The sequence below is a fragment of the Malania oleifera genome, chromosome 2, assembly GCF_029873635.1.
Source record: "Malania oleifera isolate guangnan ecotype guangnan chromosome 2, ASM2987363v1, whole genome shotgun sequence".
Classification (NCBI taxonomy): domain Eukaryota; kingdom Viridiplantae; phylum Streptophyta; class Magnoliopsida; order Santalales; family Ximeniaceae; genus Malania; species Malania oleifera.
The window spans coordinates 127,130,175-127,152,419 of NC_080418.1; the positions used below are offsets into that span (position 1 = coordinate 127,130,175).

General features: G+C 33.4%; 1 protein-coding gene across 3 annotated transcripts in view; it reads right to left on the bottom strand.

Annotated features, from left to right (window-relative positions):
* Positions 1-22,245, bottom strand: part of LOC131148009 (probable apyrase 6) — a 63,201-nt gene that overhangs the window by 742 nt on the left and 40,214 nt on the right. For 2 of the 3 annotated variants that reach the window (XM_058097744.1, XM_058097745.1), the window contains one exon: positions 14,039-14,235. In XM_058097744.1, coding sequence (XP_057953727.1) covers positions 14,039-14,235 — 197 coding nt within the window. Of the gene's footprint in view, positions 1-13,721; positions 13,858-14,038; positions 14,236-22,245 lie in introns of those variants that run through there. The other variant, XM_058097746.1, reaches the window with a different exon arrangement.

A 22,245-nucleotide genomic window follows, 5' to 3' on the forward strand; every position in this document is an offset into this window, starting at 1 on the left:
CATGTCGATCAATGTTAAAAATTAGGGTGAATGAAATGGAACTAAAGCAATTGATGATTTATCATAAATACGGTACAGAAATTGCACTCTCTACATTGCATGCACACCAGTTGCTGCATTGTTGGAGTCCCTGAAGGATAATGTATATCCCCCATAGAAAAAAATTCTGCATATTTTTTCCTGCAGTGAGATCGAGGGTGATGTTAATAAAGAGGGGCTACATGGGATTCCAGTTCATCTAGTCAGCAGGCCAGGTTTTTTAAGAACTTTTGATTCTGGGAGAATATCTATCCCTTTTGAATCCAACAAGAAAATTCCATGAGCTGATGTCAGGTTTTTTGAGCTTTCAATTCTGCAAGGACGCCCATCCCTTTGAGATCAAAAACAAGGAAACAATAACAGCTGATGTTGACTGGTGGGTGTTGAAGATACAGTAGAATTCAATAAGTTCCAGGACACTGGAAGAGCAGGTTAAACACCCTTATAATGGCTATTTGGCTCTGCAAATGACTCGAAATCCATGATATTAAGGATATCCTCTCTGAGAAGAAAATAAATGTTCATTTTGTTCAAAGTCAATTAAAGGAACAATATGGGGGAAAAAATATTGATAACTGGGCTTGGCAATGTTACCAAACAGTAAACCCACCCATTTGGAAAGTGACTGTTGTTTCCTTTTTTGGGCCCACTGGGAGGCCAATTGGGCCTAAGCTACAGAATGAGGGCTAGCCCATACCCCCATTCCAAACCCCTTCCAAAGCTTAGAACCTGAGACCTCCACTATGAAAGTCCCATCCTCTAACCATTGGGATGTTCCCCAGGTAACTAGCGTGACTTGTTCAGCTGCATTGATGTTTGACTTTTCAAAATACATGCATTAAATTGAAGCACGGTGTTGTCGTAAGATAATTTATTATGGAAAAATGTAAAGTTCTTGCGCTCAAGGGTGCCTACTGTAAATTTATGTCTAAAACAGAATGCTAGAGTTTAAATGCTCAATCAAACTTACGCCACTATAATATCTTTCGCAGATCAAGCAAAACATACTCTCAACAAGCACGTCCATGATTGTGAACGCACGTTCTATTAGTGCATTTTAGGTTCACCGGAATGCCAGAAAACTCTAAAAATTAGAACAAAGAGTATATTTATAAGACAAAACAAGAGCAATGGGCGCACACAGCATGAAGTTCCTTCAATCATACTACAACAAAAAAATATTTGAGTTACACCTATATGGCAAAACAATTGACCGATTCAATCATACTGAATTGAAGCTGGAGCAACTCAAACCTCACCAAAGTACGAAAACAAATTGTTCTACATGCATCTTGTTACCTTTCAATGAGTGAACAAATGACTAATGGTCTCATTAGACTCATTGTACAGCAGACTAGGGGCTTTGTAAGGCCTATATTTTTGTAGCATATCATTTGTGTCAATCTTGTTAAGAATTAAATCCAAATGAAGGCCCAGAATTTAAAAGTAATGTTCACTTTCCAAACAGCATTGTGTAAGAGAGGGCTAGGATCTGTGGATTTTATGAGATTGGAAAAGAGAGACTTTAAAGAGAGAGATCCTGAAGCGTACCCAGTCCAAAGCCTTGTATCCCCCTGTGAATTTGGCATGAAAGAATCCAGCACTCCCTGAAAAAGAGTTTACTCCCCAACCTCTCTTTCATTGAGACTTCTAAAGAAATGAAAATCCCAAGAAAGAGAGCCCCTCTCATAAGAATAAAAAGCTGAAATTGGTGCATTGTGAAGAGTGAAAGTGTAAATAGATGCTATTGACTCTATGAGTCCAATCCTGTTTTGATAATGACAAATCACTTGGTCTTTGATCTGTGCATTGAGATTGTGAACAGGAACAATATTTAGCATGCACGGAAGGATAGAAAGTCACAGAAGCCATGAAGATCAAAGTATATACATCTTGCCAAACTCCATAAAACTAAAAGAGTTGAAGAATGAAGATGCAAGTGGCAAGTTCAAGATCGTCATGGGAATGAGTATTTAGAACTGAATGTATTTAGATATTTCATATGATTTAATTTAAGGCTCAAAATATATCCTAAACTGACCTTAGGACTCATGCATCTCATGAACATCTTTAGGGGGGCATTTATGGAATTAGAGAGTTTTTAAAACTCCAAAAAATATTTTATAAAAGAGCAAAAAAAGGGAGCAAAAACAGAGTATTGAAAATAAAAAAGAAAATCCAGAAAATGTTCAATTCAGAAGACCGAACTCCCTGACCAGTCGTCTAAAGATTCAACTTTAGAAGACTGAAGTTAAGCTAAGTCGTCTAAAGAATTTTTTCAAAAGACCGAAGATTAAGTTCAATCGTCTGAAGAATTATTGGAGAAACACAAGAACAGGCAAAAGCACACTAGAAGACTGAACCCTGACTTTTGTCGTCTGAACCCGCAACTTCAGAAGTCTGAACCCAAACTTCAGACGTCTGACCCCGTGTCTAGGTTAATTTTTCGAAACTCTAAGGAACTTCAGTCGTCTGAGCTCTAATCCTCAGTCATATGAACTTACGGGAAGATTAAAAATTTGATTTTTAATGAGAGAACACGCGAGTTATTTTTACATCAAGTTGATCCAACGGTTAGAAATCATCCTAAGGGCAAGGTTACCTATATAATCAACATCTAAACCCTAGTGCCCCAAAAAAAACAACCTTTGGCATACGATTGAGTATATTGTAAGATTAGCACAACTTTGGGAAACACACTATTGAAACTTGTGCTTGGGTCTTCAAAGTTTATACGTCAAATATGAGCTAAGGCTATCTTGATCTTCAAAAGTCATTCTAGCGATTGTTGTGCATTCAACTTGGTAATGAGGTTTGATTAATCAGTTTGTTTGTTAATACTTATTCTCAAAGAGCTTTTCAACTCTACATCTATTATTGAATATTATTAGAGAGATTGATCTTAAGTGTTCATATACATATATAGAGTGTTTTTGACAAGATCACTACTGGAGAAAAGTTTTGTCATTGGTTCAATATTCTTTGATTCAAGTGTGTATTCATTTAAAGATTCGATATTTTCGATAGTACAAAATCACTTGATTAAATATCCATAGGGTTCATAACTATATGTATTATTGTGGGATATTTTCTAAAAAATATTATATTGGATTTTGATCTTTGGAACACATATCATATATAAATATATATACATATTCATATACAAAGATCGTATTGTGTTTTGAATATTTGGAATAAAGCTTATTGATCTTGATCTTTATAATATTCAAGACAAATTTTTTAATAAGAACACATTTGGTATTCGTGCATCTAGTAAGTTGAACTAGAACCCTAATTTCTCCAAAGCATTTACTAATATCATTATTTTGGGAAATTTGATAAAAGGGAAATTGGTTGAAACATATCATTCATATAACGATAGTATCGTTACATACATATTGAGCTTCAAGTTTCATCATATGGATATGTGTTAGGATTCTCAATTGTACTCACTAGCTTTGTTGAAAGCAAATCTTGAGCTGTTTTGTAGATTTAAATTCTATATTGTAATCATGGTTCGGGTTGTAAATCGGGTGAAGAGGAAGTTGTGCCTCTTGTAAGCAGCGGATGTAAAGGAATCTTTGTCCCGGTTAAAGGAGCAAGGATTTAGTGGAATCCTTAAGTGGGTTGCTTAAGGCGAGGACGTAGGTCGGGTTGGCTGAACCTCGTAAAAACTGTGTTTGCCTTCTCTCTTCCTTTACTCCTTTTATTTTTCGCAACGCATTTCATTATCTATCTTGCATGTGTGTATGTTGAATAACCCCACACACACTTAATTGGGTAAAAAGAATTCATTGATATAATAATTTAAATCAGCCTCAAATCCCTGCAATTAATTTGTTAAATATGGAAATAGGGATTAAGTGGTAAATAATCTGAAAGATTTTAAAATACCCAATTCAACCTCCCTCTTGGGATTACACCTGAATTAACATTTGGTATCAGAGCGGATTTACATAGACTTAATTGTTCATTTGTAAAAAGATCACATGGTACACGTCGGTGAAACTCCATTCGGTGAGGGACACTTGTCCACTAGACCACCTATTTTTTGCGGTGTAAATTACACCTACTGGAAAAGAAGGATAAGTATATATCTGTTAAATGTAGATTGGAAAGTGTGGAAAATTATTTCCAAAGGAAACCATGTCCCTATGAAAGTAGTTGATAAGGTGAATGTACCCAAAACTGAAGATGAGTATACTGAAGAAGACTGGAAATCAGTGCAAATAAATGCTATTGCAATGAATCTGTTATTCTGTGCACTAGATGTAAATGAGTTTAATAGGGTAATGACATGTAACTCTGCTAAAGAGATTTGGGAAAAATTAAAAGTTACATATGAAGATACTAAGGAAGTAAAAGATAGTAGGATAGACATGCTCACTAGTGAGTATAAAGTATTTAAAATGATTGTTGATAAATCTATCCAATCCATGTACACTAGATTCACACACATCACAAATTCTTTAAATGCTTTTGGAAAATCTTACCCTACTTATGAGTTGATCAGGAAAATACTCAAGGGACTACCACCAATTTGGAAAGTTAAAGCTACTGCAATAGCAGAAGGGAGAAATCTCAAGGAGATGTCGGTTGACGAACTAATTGGATCGCTCATCACCTATGAGCTTGCAATAAATGAGAAGAAGAATGAGCAAATTAAAGCAAAGAAAACTACAGCACTTAAGGCAGTATCTAATTGTTCCAGTGAAGGAAGTGATTTCGAATCGGATGACAACATGACACTCATCACTAAGAAATTTGGAGAGTTCATGAGAAAGAACAAGAAATACACTAGAAAATTCAAGACATCAAAGCGAAAAAGGGAGAGTCAAGCATAAGGAAGCAAAAAGATGATCCTCCCATGTGTTATAACTGTAGAGAATTTGGACACATCAAGCCGGATTGTCCCCAGCTGAAGAAAGGGTCTAAGAAGAAGAAGAGGAAGACTCTAAAAGTGGGCTGGGACACTCACAGTACCAGTAGCTCAGAATCTGAATCCAGTGATGACAAGATTGCGAATCTATGTCTGATGGCTCACAATGACCACGAGGTACAATCTTTTTATTCTGCTTCATCTTACTATTCAAGTGATTCAGAAAGTGAAAATAGCATGCTTTCGTATGATGAATTGCATCAGGAATATTTGTACACCCTTAAAATGCTTGAGAAAATGAATAAGAAAAATTCTGGTTTGAAATTAAAATTGAAAGAATTTTCAAAGTTAGTTGAACATCAAAATGAATCTCATGCATCTCTCATGAAAGACAAAGATTTGAAAATTGAGGAGTTGGAAAAGAATTTAAAAGATAAATCTAAGATTATTTGTAAGTTTACACAAGGTCAAAATAATTTTGAAAAACTCCTAGGAGCTCAAAAAAATTCCCTAGAGAAGGAAGGTCTTGGTTTTAATGGGAAGGAGAATCTAAAACAAAAACATCTCCACATAGAATATTTTGTAAGAGAGTCAAAATCATATGTTCCAACTAAAGACTATCATAGAAATATTACTTGTTTTAAATGTAAGAGGTTGGGTCACATAAAATTTGACTGTCCTTTAAAAAATAAAGATGTCAAAATTAAGAAAGTCTGAAAAGTCAAAGGAAAATCTAGTATTAATCCCCATGGACCCAAGAAAATTTGGGTACCAAAAGTAGTTATCAGATTATATCCTGTAGATGTGCTTGAGATTGTCCTCCTTGAAGGACAAGTGGTATATGGATAGCGGATGCTCGCGACACATGACAGGAGACAAAGCTAAATTCGCATCTATCATATCCAAAGATGAAGGACTTGTTACATTTGGGGATAACTCTAAAGGTAAAATCATTGGAGTTGGTAAAGTAGGTAAGGAACCTTCACTTGTCATTGATAATGTGTTAGTTGATGGATTGAAACACAACTTATTGAGTATAAGTCAACTATGTGATAAAGGCTATAAAGTCTCATTTGAACATGACAAATGCACTGTAGAGAACAAATCTGAAAACAAAATATTGTTTACAACTGATCATCATGAAAATGTATACATCACTAGCCTTGATAGCCTTGCTTCTCAACATGTTACTTATTTCTCGGCTATAATGAGATTAGTTGGATTTGGCATAGAAGACTAGGACACACAAACATGTACTTAATATCTAAACTTGTTAAGGAAGAATTAGTTAAGGGATTGCCTAAGACAAAATTTGTGAAAGATAAAATCTGTGATGCATGCCAACTAGGAAAACAAGCAAGAACGAGCTTTAAGAAGAAGAAAGAAATCTCTACTATCAGGCCACTTCAAATGCTACACTTAGATTTATTTGGTCCAAACCCAATTCAGAATTTAGGAGGAAAATCATACGCATTTGTCATAGTTGATGATTATTCAAGATATACATGGGTACTCTTTTTAGGTCACAAAGATGAAGCATGTGAAGAATTTATAAATTTGTATAAGAAAATTCAAAATGAAAAGGGTTATACTGTCACTAAAATCTGAAGTGATAGGGGTAGAGAATTTAAAAATCAAAGCATGGAAGACTACTACAATTCACTAGGAATAACTCATAATTTTTCAGCTCCTAGAACACCACAACAGAATGGCGTAGTTGAAAGAAAGAATAGGTCTATACAAGAAATGGCCAGAACTATGCTTAACGAACATAAACTACCTAAGTACTTCTGGATTGAGGCAGTAAATACCGCCTTCTATGTTCTCAATAGAGTTTTGATTAGACCTTCTCTTAATAAGACTCCATACGAATTATCGAATGGCCATAGACCAAACATATCATATTTTCATGTCTTTGGCTGTAAATGTTTTGTGCTTAAAGACAATGAACATTTAGGAAAGTATGATGTGAAATCAGATGAAGGTATCTTCTTAGGGTATGCCTTAGATAGTAAAGCCTACAGAGTATATAATAAACGAACATTAACTGTTATAGAATCCATTCATGTAGTATTTGATGAGTCAAATCCCTTCTCTAAAAGGATTGATGAAGATGAAATTGAGATAAATAAGGAATTTGAAAAACTGTTTATTGAAAATGATTCGAAAAAGAGAAATGAAATTAAGGAACCATCTACTGAAACTAATCAAATTGAAAATGAGGTTAATGAACTACCTAGAGAATGGAAGTACATAAAGAGTCATCCCATTGATCAAATAATAGGTGAACTATTACGTGGAGTAGCCACACGATGCTCACTTAGGAATATGATTAGTCATTTTGCCTTTCCATCTCAAGAAGAATCTAAAAATGTGAGTGAAGCAATTGAGGATGAATCATGGGTGATGTCCATGCAAGAAGAGTTAAATCAGTTTGAGAGAAACAAAGTATGGACATTAGTCCCTAGACCTGAGGATAAGACAATTATTGGAACAAAATGGATATATAAGAACAAGAAAGATGAACATGGGATAGTTGTTAGAAATAAGGCAAGACTAGTAGCTCACAAATATAACCAGGAAGAAAGAATAGATTTTGAAGAAATCTATGCACCTGTAGCTAGAATGGAAGCCATTCGAATGCTTTTAGCCTATGCTGCTTATAAGGATTTCAAGCTATATCAAATGGATGTCAAAAGCGCATTTTTAAATGGCTACATAAGTGAAGAGATATATGTAGAAAAACCCCCAGGCTTTGAAAACCATAAGTATCCAAAACATGTTTATAGACTAACTAAAACCTTATACGGTTTAAAGCAAGCTCCTAGATCTTGGTATGAGAGACTAAGCGACTTTCTACTGGACAATGGATTTATCAAAGGGAGGATAGACACAACACTTTTCATAAAGTCTAAGAAAGATGACATGCTCTTAGTTCAAGTATACGTAGATGATATCATATTTGGAGCTACAAATAAAGACTTGTACAATGAGTTTGCAAGCACTATGCAAAATGAATTTAAGATGAGCATGATGGGTGAACTAAACTTCTTCCTAGGACTTCAGATCAAACAAGCGAAACATAAAATTTTTATAAATCAATCGAAGTACATTAGAGATCTACTCAAAAAGTTTAATATGGAAGATGGAAAAATACTAGGGACACCTATGAGCTCTTCTTTGAAATTAGACAAAGATGAACAAGGTATACCAGTAGATGTCAAGCTCTATTGTGGAATGATCGGTAACTTACTTTATCTGACTGCCAGCAGACTTGACATAATATTTAGCGTATGTTTGTACGCAAGATTTCAGGCTGCACCAAAAGAGTCACATTTGTTAGCTGTCAAACGAATATTTAGATACTTGATAGGAACCGTGGAACTTGGGTTATGGTATCCTAAGTATACATCTTTTGAGATTATCAGCTATTCAGATGCTGATTTTGCTGGTAGCAAAGTAGATAGGAAGAGCACGAGTAGTACATGTCATTTTTTAGGACATTCGTTAGTCTCTTGGTTTTCCAAGAAGCAGAATTTAGTAGCTCTTTCCATAGCTAAGGCAGAATACATAGCGGCACGAAGTTGTTGTGCTCAAACACTATACATGAAGCAACAACTGATGGATTTTGGGTTAAGCTATGACACAATACCTATAAGATGCGACAATATGAGTGCAATAAACATCTCAAAGAATCTTATATTACATTCACGAACTAAACATATAGAAATAAGACATCATTTTCTTTGTGATCATGTGCAAAAAAAGAGATATAACACTTGAGTTTGTATGCACAGATGAACAATGGGCAGACATATTCACGAAACCACTTGCGGAGGATAGGTTTATCCAAATTAGGCGTGAATTAGGTCTGATGCATAGTCGAGAGGTTGCCTAAAATTATATTAGATGACATAATTTAGGGGGAGCAACATCACTTAATATTTACAATTGGTTAAAAATTTCAAATTCAGCTTATTTGTTCTCATTCGGTATCACATTTGTTCACATTTGGCATTAAACTCATATCACGACAAGAGTTTATTGACTTACACATGCTAATCATCACATAATCTTTGAAATTTGTCACACTGTATATGTTCACATTGCAATTTACATTCAACAACACAGCTTTCTACATTAGCAAGGGAGAGAAGTAAATAGAATTAACACAATGAGACACATTTCACAGTACAATTTTTCAAATCTAATGGTTGAATAAGTTCAAAACTTTAAGATTTAAAAGGGGAGAAGATTATAAGATTGTGTCAACTCATGTATTACTATACACCTTTTTGTTGATGTCAAAAGGGGGAGAAGAATCAAGCTATAGAAAAAATAGGCAAATATGGTTGGCAAAACTAATTGTGTATGAACATGAGCATATTTCATTTGGCATGAGCATATTTCATTTGTTGAATATTTGTGCATTATTTGAGGGGAGTCTTGTTAGGCGTAACACATTCTATATTTTTGCTCGTATATTTGTCATCATAAAAAAGGGGGAGATTGTTGACTCTATGAGTCCAATCCTGTTTTGATAATGACAAATCACTTGGTATTTGATCTGTGTATTAGGATTGTAAACAGAAACAATATTTAGCATGCACGGAAGGATAGAAAGTCATGGAAGCCATGAAGACTAAAGTATATACATCTTTGCAAAATCCATGGAACTAAAAGAGTTGAAAAATGAAGATGCAAGCGGCAAGTTCAAGATCGTCATGGGAATAGGTATTTAGAACTGAATGTATTTAGATATTTCATATGATTTAATTTCGACTCAAAATATACCCTAAACTGACCTTAGGACTCGTGCATCTCATGAACATCTTTAGGAAACATTTATGGACTTAGAGAGTTTTTAAAACCCCAAAAAATATTTTATAAAAGAGCAAAAACAGATTTTTGAAAATAAAAACGAAAATCTAGAAAATGTTCGGTTTAAAAGACTGAATTCCTTGACTAGTCGTCTGAAGATTCAACTTCAGAAGACCGAAGTTAAGCTCAGTCGTCTGAAAAATTTTTTTAGAAGACTGAAGATTAAGTTCAGTCGTCTGAACCCGAAACTTCAGACGTCTGACCCTATGTCCAGGTTAATTTTTCGAAACTCTAAGGAACTTCAGTCATCTGAGCTCTAATCCTCAGTCGTCTGAACTTACGAGAAGATTAAAATTTTGATTTTTAATGAGAGAACACACGAGTTATTTCTACATCAAGTTGATCCAACGGTTAGAAATCATCCTAAGGGCAAGGTTACCTATATAATCAACATCTAAACCCTAGTGCCCCGAAAAAAAAACAACCTTTGGCATACGATTGAGTATATTGTAAGATTAGCACAACTTTGGGAAACACACTGCTGAAACTTTTGCTTGGGACTTCAAAGTTTGTACGTCAAATCTGAGCTAAGGCTATCTTGATCTTCAAAAGTCATTCTAGCGATTGTTGTGCAATCAACTTGGTATTGAGGTTTGGTAAATCAGTTTGTTTGTTAATAATTATTCTCAAAAAGCTTTTCATCTCTACATATATTATTGAATATTATTAGAGAGATTGATCTTAAGTGTTCATATACATATATAGAGTGTTTTTGACAAGATCACTACTGGAGAAAAGTTTTGTCATTGGTTCAATATTCTTTGATTCAAGTGTGAATTCATTTAAAGATTTGATATTTTCGATAGTACAAAATCACTTGATTAAATATCCATAGAGTTCATAACTATATGTATTATTGTGGGATATTTTCTGAAAAATATTATATTGGGTTTTGATCTTTGGAACACATCATATATAAATAAATAAATAATATATATATATATATATATATCTATATACATATTCATATACAAAGATCATATTGTGTTTTGAATATTTGGAATAAAGCTTATTGATCTTGATCTTGATCTTTATAATATTCAAGACAAATTTTTTAATAAGTCCACATTTGGTATTCGTGCATCTAGTAAGTTGAACTAGAAACCTAATTTCTCCAAAGCATTTACTTATATCATTATTTTGAGAGATTTGATAAAAGGGAAATTGGTTGAAGCATATCATTCATATAACGATTGTATCGTTACATACATATTGAGCTTCAAGTTTTATCATATGGATATGTGTTAGGATTCTCAATTGTACTCACTAGCTTTGTTGAAAGCAAATCTTGAGCTGTTTTGCAGATTTAAATTCTATATTGTAATCATGGTTCGGGTTGTAAACCGGGTGAAGAGGAAGTTGTGCCTCTTGTAAGCAGCGGATGTAAGGGAATCTTTGTCCCGGTTAAAGGAGCAAGGATTTAGTGGAATTCTTGAGTGGGTTGCTCAAGGCAAGGACATAGGTCGGGTTGGCTAAACCTCGTAAAAACTGTGTTTGCCTTCTCTCTTCCTTTACTCCTTTTATTTTTCGCAACGCATTTCATTATCTATCTTGCATGTGTGTACGTTGAATAACCCCACAGGCACTTAATTGGGTAAAAAGAATTCATTGATATAATAATTTAAATCAGCCTCAAACCCCTGCAATTAATTTGTTAAATATAGAAATAGGGATTAAGTGGTAAATAATCTAAAAAATTTTAAAATACCCAATTCACCCCCCCCTTTTGGGATTACACCTGAATTAATAGATGTTGTTAAAGCTTGATATATATTATTGACCCACAACCTAAAGCTTAAGCTTTCAGGTAAAGTGGTCTAACTTGGTATCAGAGCTAGTTACCAAGAGGTCTTGGGTTTTAGTCTTGTTGCCTGCATTTATTTGTGGTGTTTAAAAAATTATTGTATTCCCTGTAATGGGTGTTTCATATCGTGTGTTTATCTCTCCATGGGCTGTCAAGCTGCATACGCAAGGGAGTGTTAAAGTTTGATACACATTGTTGGCCCACAACCTAATAGCTTAAGTTTTTAGGTAAAGTAGTAATATAACAGACGCAGCACCAACACCTCCAACAAAGACTCACCAATCCAAATTTCCTCCCAGAATCAAATTTTATCCCCAATACCAGCTTTAAAACACGTGAGAGGAAAAACAAGACTTGCAAACTAGGAAACAAACTCCCAAGGATTTGCATGAGTAGCATTACCACTCCCTTTGGAACCCCATCTATTCTTATGTATTCCGTATTTGCTCTTTATTACCTTGTGCCATAGCGAATACATTCACCATAACCCTCTATTAAGGATATGTTCTTAGAAACAACATTAACAAACCCCAAATCCCTCTTTGAATTAGGCCTCTTCACAACATCCCAACTAACTAAATGAGAGCCCTCTTTTCTAGAACTATTTCACCATAAGGAACAAAGGATTTGTTGTGAATTTTAAAACCACGGATCTAATCCTCTCCAGACATCCCTAGGTACAAAAAAAAATCATAGCAGTATACCGAGAAGTAAGAACAATTCTTGTACAGTGTAGACAACTAAACTTCTCCCCCAAATTACTTAAATTTGAATCTGACAAATAAGCAAATATAAATAATCTAGAAAGATGAATCAGGATTCAAATGAATTCCATAACTAAACAAATAGTTTGTGGCACAGGCTTTGCACATGCATTACATATCTGTAGTGTAACAAATTATAATATTGATTAAAAATCATATAAATTGATGTCAATATACAAAAAATTATAGCCAGGAATTGTCTAGGATAAACAATTATATGAGAGCGAGTACACACATAATATTAAGTTATTCTACATTACGTTTTGATGAAAAATTTTTTAAACTAATTAAACTTCCTAAAATAATTAAATTTTAGAAACACAATACGCATTTCTACAATTTTATGCTTGAATATTTTATTTGCAAATCCAAGTAATTTATATAGCATATTTAACAGAACTAAATAATTTTATTTTGCGATTGAAAAAAAAAAAAACTAAATGGCTAATTTTTATTATTTAAATTTTATAAAGAAAAACACACATTTAGATGTGCACACACTAATGCACATGAATGCACAGCTACATGGGTAGTCACAACTGCATACAAACTCATACCTGCATGCAAGCACAAGCGCACATGTACACGCATGTACCTACACGTACATATACATGCATAAACACACATGTCCCACGTACGTGCATAGTAAGTCTTAGATTTAGATTGATTAAACTATTTTCTGTTTAATTACTTATCCATCTACTTAATTATTCAGCATGCTACCAAACACACTCTGCAGTTGAGAGAGAGATGTAAGAATACACAACCAACAAGTCTTACTATTATTACAACGGTCCCAGCTCTGCAATGCTGCAGTGAAATTGGGAGAGAGAAACACAAAGCAACTATACGAACTGTGGGACTAGAGAAAAACACAACCGAAAAAAAAACTCACAACGGAAAAACTGGGAAAAAAAAAAAGTGAGGCGTAGCTCGTCTTGTTATGATTATCTGAGTTGTTGAGGCATCTGTTAGAAAAAGTGAAAGGAAAACACATTGCAACGTATGCGGAGTTGAAGTAGGTGGCAGCCCATGATGAGACTTGAGGGGAGTCTGTTTCATGAGCAAGGGCTTGGCTAAGCACTCTTAACCTACCCTATGCTAAGTCGGCAAAAAAGAAAAACAGCTAGCTCAGGGTAAGAGAGTTCAAAGGCATAAAAACCCAAAAAAAAAAAAAATGAAGAAAATTCCACCTTTTATTGTATCCCTTATAGATAGCAGACCACACATGGGATCCTCCACCCGCACCAACCAAAAAATAAAAGAAAAGGAAAAAAGAAGCTACCTCAGGGTAAGGAAAAAAGCATAAAAACCAGAATTTTTTTTAAAGGAAGAAATTCCCACCTTTTGTCATATCCTTTATAGGTGGCAGACCGAACATGGAATGGTATAATCATCCTATCCATTCTAGACCAATACTCTTCAGCCAATCCAATCCTACCAAAATCTTAGCCCGCCAAACAAGGGTGCCCAAGGGGAACGAAACATAACTTGCAATGGCAAAATTGGAAAAAAGTGTAGGTTACTCAAATGAGCACTATATTAATAAATGGGTTATGGATATAGACAATCCAGTGAGATGAATCAGAGATATCTGGGTCAAACATATACACAAAAATACAAAAGAAGATTGCTGTTATGCCTATTTAGCTCCAGAGGCAGCGGAAATACCTCTTATCATCCATAGAGATGCCAAGATTGTCATGTAAGAGCGCCACCAGATATGCAGAAGAAAAGCAATATTTTGATAAATCCAAATCATCAATGCTGTGATATTGTTCTTTAAGTTTATCCCAATCGTCTTGACAGTAGTGCTGTCCCGCCGTCTCTAATTCAGACAATGAAGCTTTGGGGACGAGCCCGAATAGCTGTAAGGAAGGGGGGGGGGGGGATACAGAATAAGAAGACACAAGATTAGCAATTAAAAAGGAGAAAAAACAAAACAGGAAACACAATCTGTTCAGTGATAGAAAAGAAATTCTGGGAAGTATAGAAAAATATGCACAACACTATCAAAACAGTAGTGACAGATATAACATGCCGCACAATTTTTGTTAGGCCATGGAAGTTCTGTTTTTTTTTTTTTTGGAGGGAAAGTGTTTGTTCATCATCTATGTGAACAATGTTACTGTTCCAAGATAGAAAAGAATTTCAGACTGGGAAGTATATAAAAACACAACAGTAATAAAGAATGGGACAAGCATGACACTCTGCACTCTTTTTGTTAGGCAATGTTAGTCAAGTGTTTTTGTGCAAGTGTTTCTTCATCTATGTGAACAATGTCATAATCACAAGGAGACAAATGTGACTTGCTGCACAATTTTTGTTAGGCTAGGTTATTCAAATTATTTTGGGGATGCATTTGTTCATCATCTATGTGAACAAAGGTATGATTAGACATGTTTTTTTGTTTTTTAGTAGTATGTACAATTAGAGATGTTAAATGGGTGGGAGTGGGTCAAGATGCGTAGGGTCAAAATCGGTTCAGTCCATGGTTTTAAATAATGGCTGCAACCGTTGTGTTTTTTGTGTTACCGATACTGTTACACACTGCAAAATTGGTGGGAAGAAAAATCACAGCTGTAGCGGCCGTTACAGACCGCAACCGTTCAAAAGGCCGCAACAACCGTTACGTAACTGCTGCAGGACTGTTACACCAACAAAATTATTTTATTTTTTACTTTTTCTTCTCAATCCCCCCCCCCCCCCCCGGTCTTTTTCATAAATCATTCTCAATATACTATGTGGCAAGAGGGGGAAAAGATTATAATGAGGATGATAATGATACAAAATTTACTATTTTTTTAAATAATCACAAGAGATGCATTAATTAACCATTTGAAAATACTAACTTGTTAGGAAAAAAATTTATTTTGATAATATTAGTTATTTGATAGTTACGTTCTATACTTTTCAACTTCAACCTTCTTTCTTTTCTAGTTATTTTATATTTGTATTATTCGAATGTTTTGTGTCTAATAGATTAAAGGAGTGTATAATTTATTTTGTTTTATTAATTAATTTAGAACACATAAGAATCTATCGCACATAAGAACAATGAGAAGCATAAATACGCACACACATAATAGTTCTATCAATGGTGGTTTAAACAAATGTAAACTTCTTGACCTTACCAAACAACTTACTTAGTTGAACTAAAGGATCCAAAATATACTAAAACTCTTTCTAAGAAGGGTTAAAAGCTTAAAATATGCAAGTACACTAATATGCACAAGGTTGGGCGTGCTTGAAAAAATTCATAGCTGTTACACCCACTTCCCGTTATGTAACATCTGCCACACCCACTTCCCATTATGTAACATCTGCCACACCCACTTCCCATTACACCCGTTACTGTAATGTTATGCTACCAGCTACCGCGATTTAAAGCCATGGTTCAGTCATTTATAACCCATTTATATAAAATATTTCACTAATTTATGACTACCCATTTAGACATGTGTCAACCCACTTCCCCGTTTAATTTTAAAACATGCATGGTCAATTGTTGAAAACTAGGTGAAATTTATAACTTCAAACGTTATCATTGCCTCTTTGAGGGTTATTTGATCTATTGCTCAGTTGAAAAATATCCAAATTATAAGAATAATTACGTAATTTATTACATAATTATGTAGTTGAAGTTCAAATGATAGGTGTAATCAATATTATAATTATGTTAGTATATAACTACATACATATCTAAACCAAACCAAATCAATTACATACATACATAATTACATAATTAAGTTATACAAATATATTTAAACACCGAGCTGTTCATAATTACAAAATTATGTACATATATCTTTGAATTATTGTATAGTTTAATTTCAAATGACAAGTATACCCATATTATAATTACATATCTACATAATTATGAATATATCTAAACCAAACCAATTGAGTAATTATGTATATGCATGCAGGTATAATAATTGGTTTGCATAACCAAATTGAACCAATTGGGTGCACTCATAATTGCGTAATTACGTACATATTGGAATCTAGGTGTCCACAATTATACAATTACAGCTATAGATTTCAGAATTATAATACTAAGTATGAAATTAATTATAGAGTTTAATTTCAAATGACGGTTGTAGCCAATACTATAATTACATATTTATATAATTATGAATATATATTTACTGAACCAATTACATAATTATGTACATGCATGCATATTAATTTGTTTGCACAACCGAACCAACTATACGCTCTGTTGACCTTACAAGACTTAACATCTTGTTTTGATGCTAACAAACAAGTAGAACTTAACATGCTTTGGTTAAGTGATTTATTTTCAGGACTCAATGATGAATGCAAGGTTAAAGAATTCATGAAAGCTTGTACTTCAAAGAAAGATGATTATATCAAAGCTTGAGGCATGGATTAAAACTTGAAGATCATGAGAGCATTGATATTAAAGAAAAAGCTTCAAGAATGAAAGCCCAAGTGATCAACATGGAAAGCTCAAAGAAAGATGAAGCAAGCATAAAGACCTCAAGGAATTCAAAAATTGAAAATTTGAAAGAGTCTATAGGAAATGTCATGTAAGTACTTCAAAGAATTTCAATATGGATGCATGAAACTCTTAGGCTAATTTCTTGGACCTAAATACCTTTTAACATACTTGGAAAATATTTTTATAAGGTCAAAAATTATTTCAAAAAAGGTTAGAATCATTTTTGGAATGAAAAACACCAAAAAGAGGATTTCCCAATTTCTGTCATTTTTTCTACATCCGCATTGAGGTGCATTTTTGTCTATCAAAAAATCTTTATTTTAAAGTGTCCAACATGAAAGTTGTAGCATTTTCTCTTTACTTTCGTTTGACACTAAGAACACCTAATTTGGAGTTGTATAGAAAAAGTTATGACTAAAATACTGAAGCAGGGTCGAAGCTGTCAGCCAACTGAACACTGTTCACGGCGGAACATCAAAAGACTAAACCGGACACTTCGGTCGTCTGACCCTCAACCTTGGTCATCTGAAGAATATCTTCAGACGACTAAAGATTAAGTTCAGTCATTTGAAGATTTTGCTGAAGGTTTTTTAAAGAGGCAAAACCACTTCAGACGACTGAACCCGAAAGTTCAAACGTCTGAATACTGTTAACGGTCATATTTTTTAAAAGTTTTTAAATTCAAACTTATATTTCTTGTGCTCCAAACTTTCTATAAACTTTAGGGACACTTCAAGACACTTGGGGAACACGAAATAGACTTGATTACTCATCTATAAATAACCCCCCAGGGCTAAGGATTAATAACACCAAGAAAATACAGCAAACAAGCTTCCTTGCTCTCAAATCTCCCAATTCTCTTAAAGCTCTCTTGTGCAATCAATTTCCAAGTTTCACTACTGAAGTTTGTTGTGAATTTATCAAGAAAATTCTGAGTCTACTCTTAATTCTTTCAACCTAGAAAGAAAGCTTACGGTGATATCTTCTTGAGCTTCATATTTCCATATTGTGATTTGTTTGAAGTATATTAGTTTTTAAATTGTACTAATCAGCTCTTTGTGAGAGCATTCTTTGTACACATCTGTTCGATCTTTATCTTGTAGATTAACGATTCCAATGATTGTTTGGATCGTTGGCTAAGCAAGGGGATATTGCTTAGAGAGGCGGGCTCTAGCCTAAAGGAGTGACCGGCAAGGGGATATCGTTTGGAGAAGGCAGACTCTAGCCTTAACCAAGGAGTGTTGTAAAGGTATTGTTCCGGCCGTCAAAGGAACAGGTTTAGTGAATCCTTCGGTGGTTTGTCAAAGGTGATGACGTAGGCTGGGTATAAGCTGAACCTCGTAAAAATCTCCATCTCACTCTTTCTTTCCCTACTCTTTATTTTCAGTACATATTTAAATTGCGTGGATGTTTTAAATTGAAAATCATATATACTATGTATATTTGGGAATCAAGTAAACTTAAAGTTTAATTTTGATTTGGGTTGCGGAAACCGAAAGGGAGTACATTGGTTAAACCATATCTTGCGAAAACCATACGGGAGTACGTTACTTGGTTAAACATCCCAAAGATAAATTAACTGAGATTTTATTTGAATTTTGAATATTGGGAAGAGTGTAAATAGTGTGTTGGATTTTATATTACATTTCATATTAAGCAAATCAATTAATACAAGGCTTCACATCAGCAAACACAAATTATCATTCACTACAAGGCTTAATTCAAATTTATATCCAGGGCTGACAACAAAAGCTATATTATGATTGAATGGTTTAAAATTTGATATTGAGTAGTTTGTGTTTATATTTCAAAGAGTGTTGAATCTTGCAAATTTCCATCAATCTAAATTGTGCAGCAGGTAACTTGTGCTTGGCAAATCATTTGGTTGTTTATTTTTCAAATTGTGGATGATTGACTTGGTTACTTGAATGATTAGTTTGGTTGCTTGGTTGTTTACATAGTTGTATTGATTGATTGAATTAAAAGAACTAAATTCTTGAGTGATTAAAGAATTAAACAAACAAGTCAATAATTAGTTCAAAGAAATAAGAGAAGGTTAAGGATTCTTAAAAGAAATTAAAAGAAATTTTTATAATCCAATTGACCCCCCCTCTTGGGACTACACCTTACTTTTTACGCTCATAATCACGTAATACATACATATTCAAACTGAAAATTAATTATGCGTATGTATGCATGCATGCATATTAATTGGTTTGAACTATGGATAACCAAACCGAACAAAAACCAATTGCGTACATTCATAATTGTGTAATTACATACATATTTCAACCAAGGTGTCCATAATTATAAAATTGTCTATATAGATTTTCAAATTACAGTATTGATTATGTAATTACATAGTTTAATTTCAAATAATAGTTGTAACCAATACTATAATTGCCTACCTATATAATTACGGACATATCTAAACCAAATCAATTACATAATTATGTACATTCATGCAAGCATATTAATTAGTTTGCATGACCGAACCAAACCAATTGCGAACACTCAAAATTGCGTAATAATGTGCATATTTGAAACGAGGTGTCCATAATTATAAAATTATGCATATAGATTTCCGAAATATAGTGCTGATCATGTAATTAATTATATAATTTAATTTCAAATGATAGTTGAAGTCAATACAAAAATCACATATCTATATAATTATGGACATCTAAATCAAATCAACTACATGATTATGTACATTCATGCATGCATATTAATTGGTTCAGATAACCAAACTAAATTAATTACAAAACACATAATAGCATAATCACGTATATATTCGAACCAAGATGTCCATAATTAAAAAATTATGCACATTGATTTCCAAATAATAGTATATTCCATAATTATGTAGTTCAATTTCAATTGATAGGTGCAGCCAATGTTATAATTACATGCCTACATAGTTACAAACATAGCTAAATCGAAACAATTACATAATTACATACACGCATGCATATTAATTGGTTTGGATGAACTAAATCAACTACATATGTAAATACATAAATATTCAAACTGAACAATCCATAATTATGTCACATATATACATAGATATCCAAATTTTAATATTAATTATGTGATCATAGTATGGTTTAAATATGGTGCATTAATAGATTAATATTATAATTAATCAGGTTGAAAATTTGAAACGGTTGATGGGTTAAGTAAGTACACCCATTTTTATCCATTTAATTTTTGGGTCTAAATGGTTCACCCATTTATGACCTATGTAATTACATGGGTGTACCCTAACCCATTTATTTATGGTGGATATGGGTGGATTAAAGGGTATGTGTTGTAATTGTCATCACTAGGTATAATTCATTCTGAATAACATAAATGTGTTCAAGACCAAGTGACTACCAAATCTTTTAATTGTTATCGCATAAGTATATATTTGTTGGATAAGTTCACACACCATTCTATAAGAAGAATTTGCCTAGTGTTTAAGAACAAGGAAAAGGAGAAAATACCTCTTTCGGGAAAAAGATATGCATCCTAACCATCCAACAACATGAAGTATAGTTTGTACCATTATAAAAGCTACTAAAACATGAAGAAAAAAGCAACAAAAGAATGCATGACAAAACAAATCTCAAATCTGGCCAAAAATCTCAAGAGAACAAGAAAGCTAGAGAACTGTTTGGTAGCGCTATTGAAGTTACGAAAACGAAAACCAGAAACAAGCTGAAACCAGAAATAGAAACTCAAATCTAAAAACCAGCAATCTACTAGGTTAATATTTCCAAAACTAAAACAAATTAAAAACCTAATTGAATTTATGTTCAATTTTGTCCTTGAATCAAATAAAAATTTAAAACATATATGTATATACGATTAAAATAATAAAAACACAAAAGAATATAAAATAGTAAAAATTATAATCAAAATAGATATTATTTATGATCATTTAATTTAATTACCATAATTTTTTAACTCATTTTTTTAGTGCTACAAGAACAATTCTATTGTACATGACAAATAAAAAATGGTATAAAATGATTTTTCATTACTTTTTATTATTTTTCAAAATTTTAGAAAATTTATGGATTAATCATTTTGATTATATTTTAAATTCACAAGGTCATAAAGTGTAAATTAAAAATTTTGTACAAGTGAATGATTCAATCTACAAAAATCAATTATGGACATTAAAGTACAATAGCAATCTCTTGCCTCAACAACAAAAAATCATAAAATTTGGTTGAAAGCTTATGCGGAAACTAAAAATAGAAACAGAAAAAATAATACCAAACAATATCTAAAGTTTGCAGTGGGATACTCCACCACTGAATTTCCAATGTTTCAGAAATTTTAATGATATGGGGATGGACCGCAGACAACCTAGCTTTGCAGATTGCTTAATTGGATTCCTTTAAGTTGTCATTCAGTGCAGCAGTTGGGTTCTAGTAGTTATTCTTGTAAATACTTGTGTTCACATGTAACGCATTTACCTAATTTTCTACTCCTTTTACCTTCAGCAAGATTGATTTTTATTCTTGTAAATCTTTCTGCTCGTATTTAGATAGTTTTACTTAATGCTTTGCATTTTTCTCAAAAATTCATTTGGAAAGCCAAAGTTCAGACTAAATGTTAGGGCCTTTGTTTAGGCCTTGGGTCTTCAGCAGATTTAATTCCAACAATCTGATGCAGATCAGAAGGCCCATTAAGGCCCTATCTCTTGATTTTGTGTGATGTGCTTTTGTAATGGCAAGACTCGCCCATCTACTTTTCAATTACTTTGTTGCAGACTGTGGAATAAGCTGTTTGAACTTTTGGAGGGTTTTGAGTTTGTTCAGGAACTTTTGAAGATCTGTTCTCTTATCCTTCAGGGGTTTTGGGAGGAGTAAAGAAGCCAAAAGACTGGAATATGGGCTTCTTTGCCATAATCTGTTGTTTGGCTAGGGAAGATTTTTGGATTTTAAAACGTGTCTACTATGTAGTTACTTCAGGAGTAACTTTCTTTGTAGTGGGGTGGTGGGGATTAGAAGAAGGGGTCTCTTCTCTTTCCTCCATGTGGGCTTTGCCTCTGCAGCTTTTAAAAGGAGTCTGCTTCAGTGATTTTTGAAGCTTCATTGAATTTTTTCCTCTTTATTTATTTGTTTTTGTATCTTTATTTTATCCCTCTTTGGTTTTATAGAAAGATTAATATTTAACTGGGAACTTTCCTTAAGGCAATTTTAGATAATTAAAGTCAAAGGATTACTTATCTGCGTGACTCAATCCTCTCATTACTTTTACACAGTCTCACTTGAAACATTAGTAGATGACTGCTAATAAGTGAAAGAAGTTTGTTCTTGAGTTTTCTTAGAGCAATTTATTCTTCAGCATGAGATTCTATACCCTAAATGAGCAAGAACAAGGCAATGCTTATCTACTAAATCATGTGGTATAA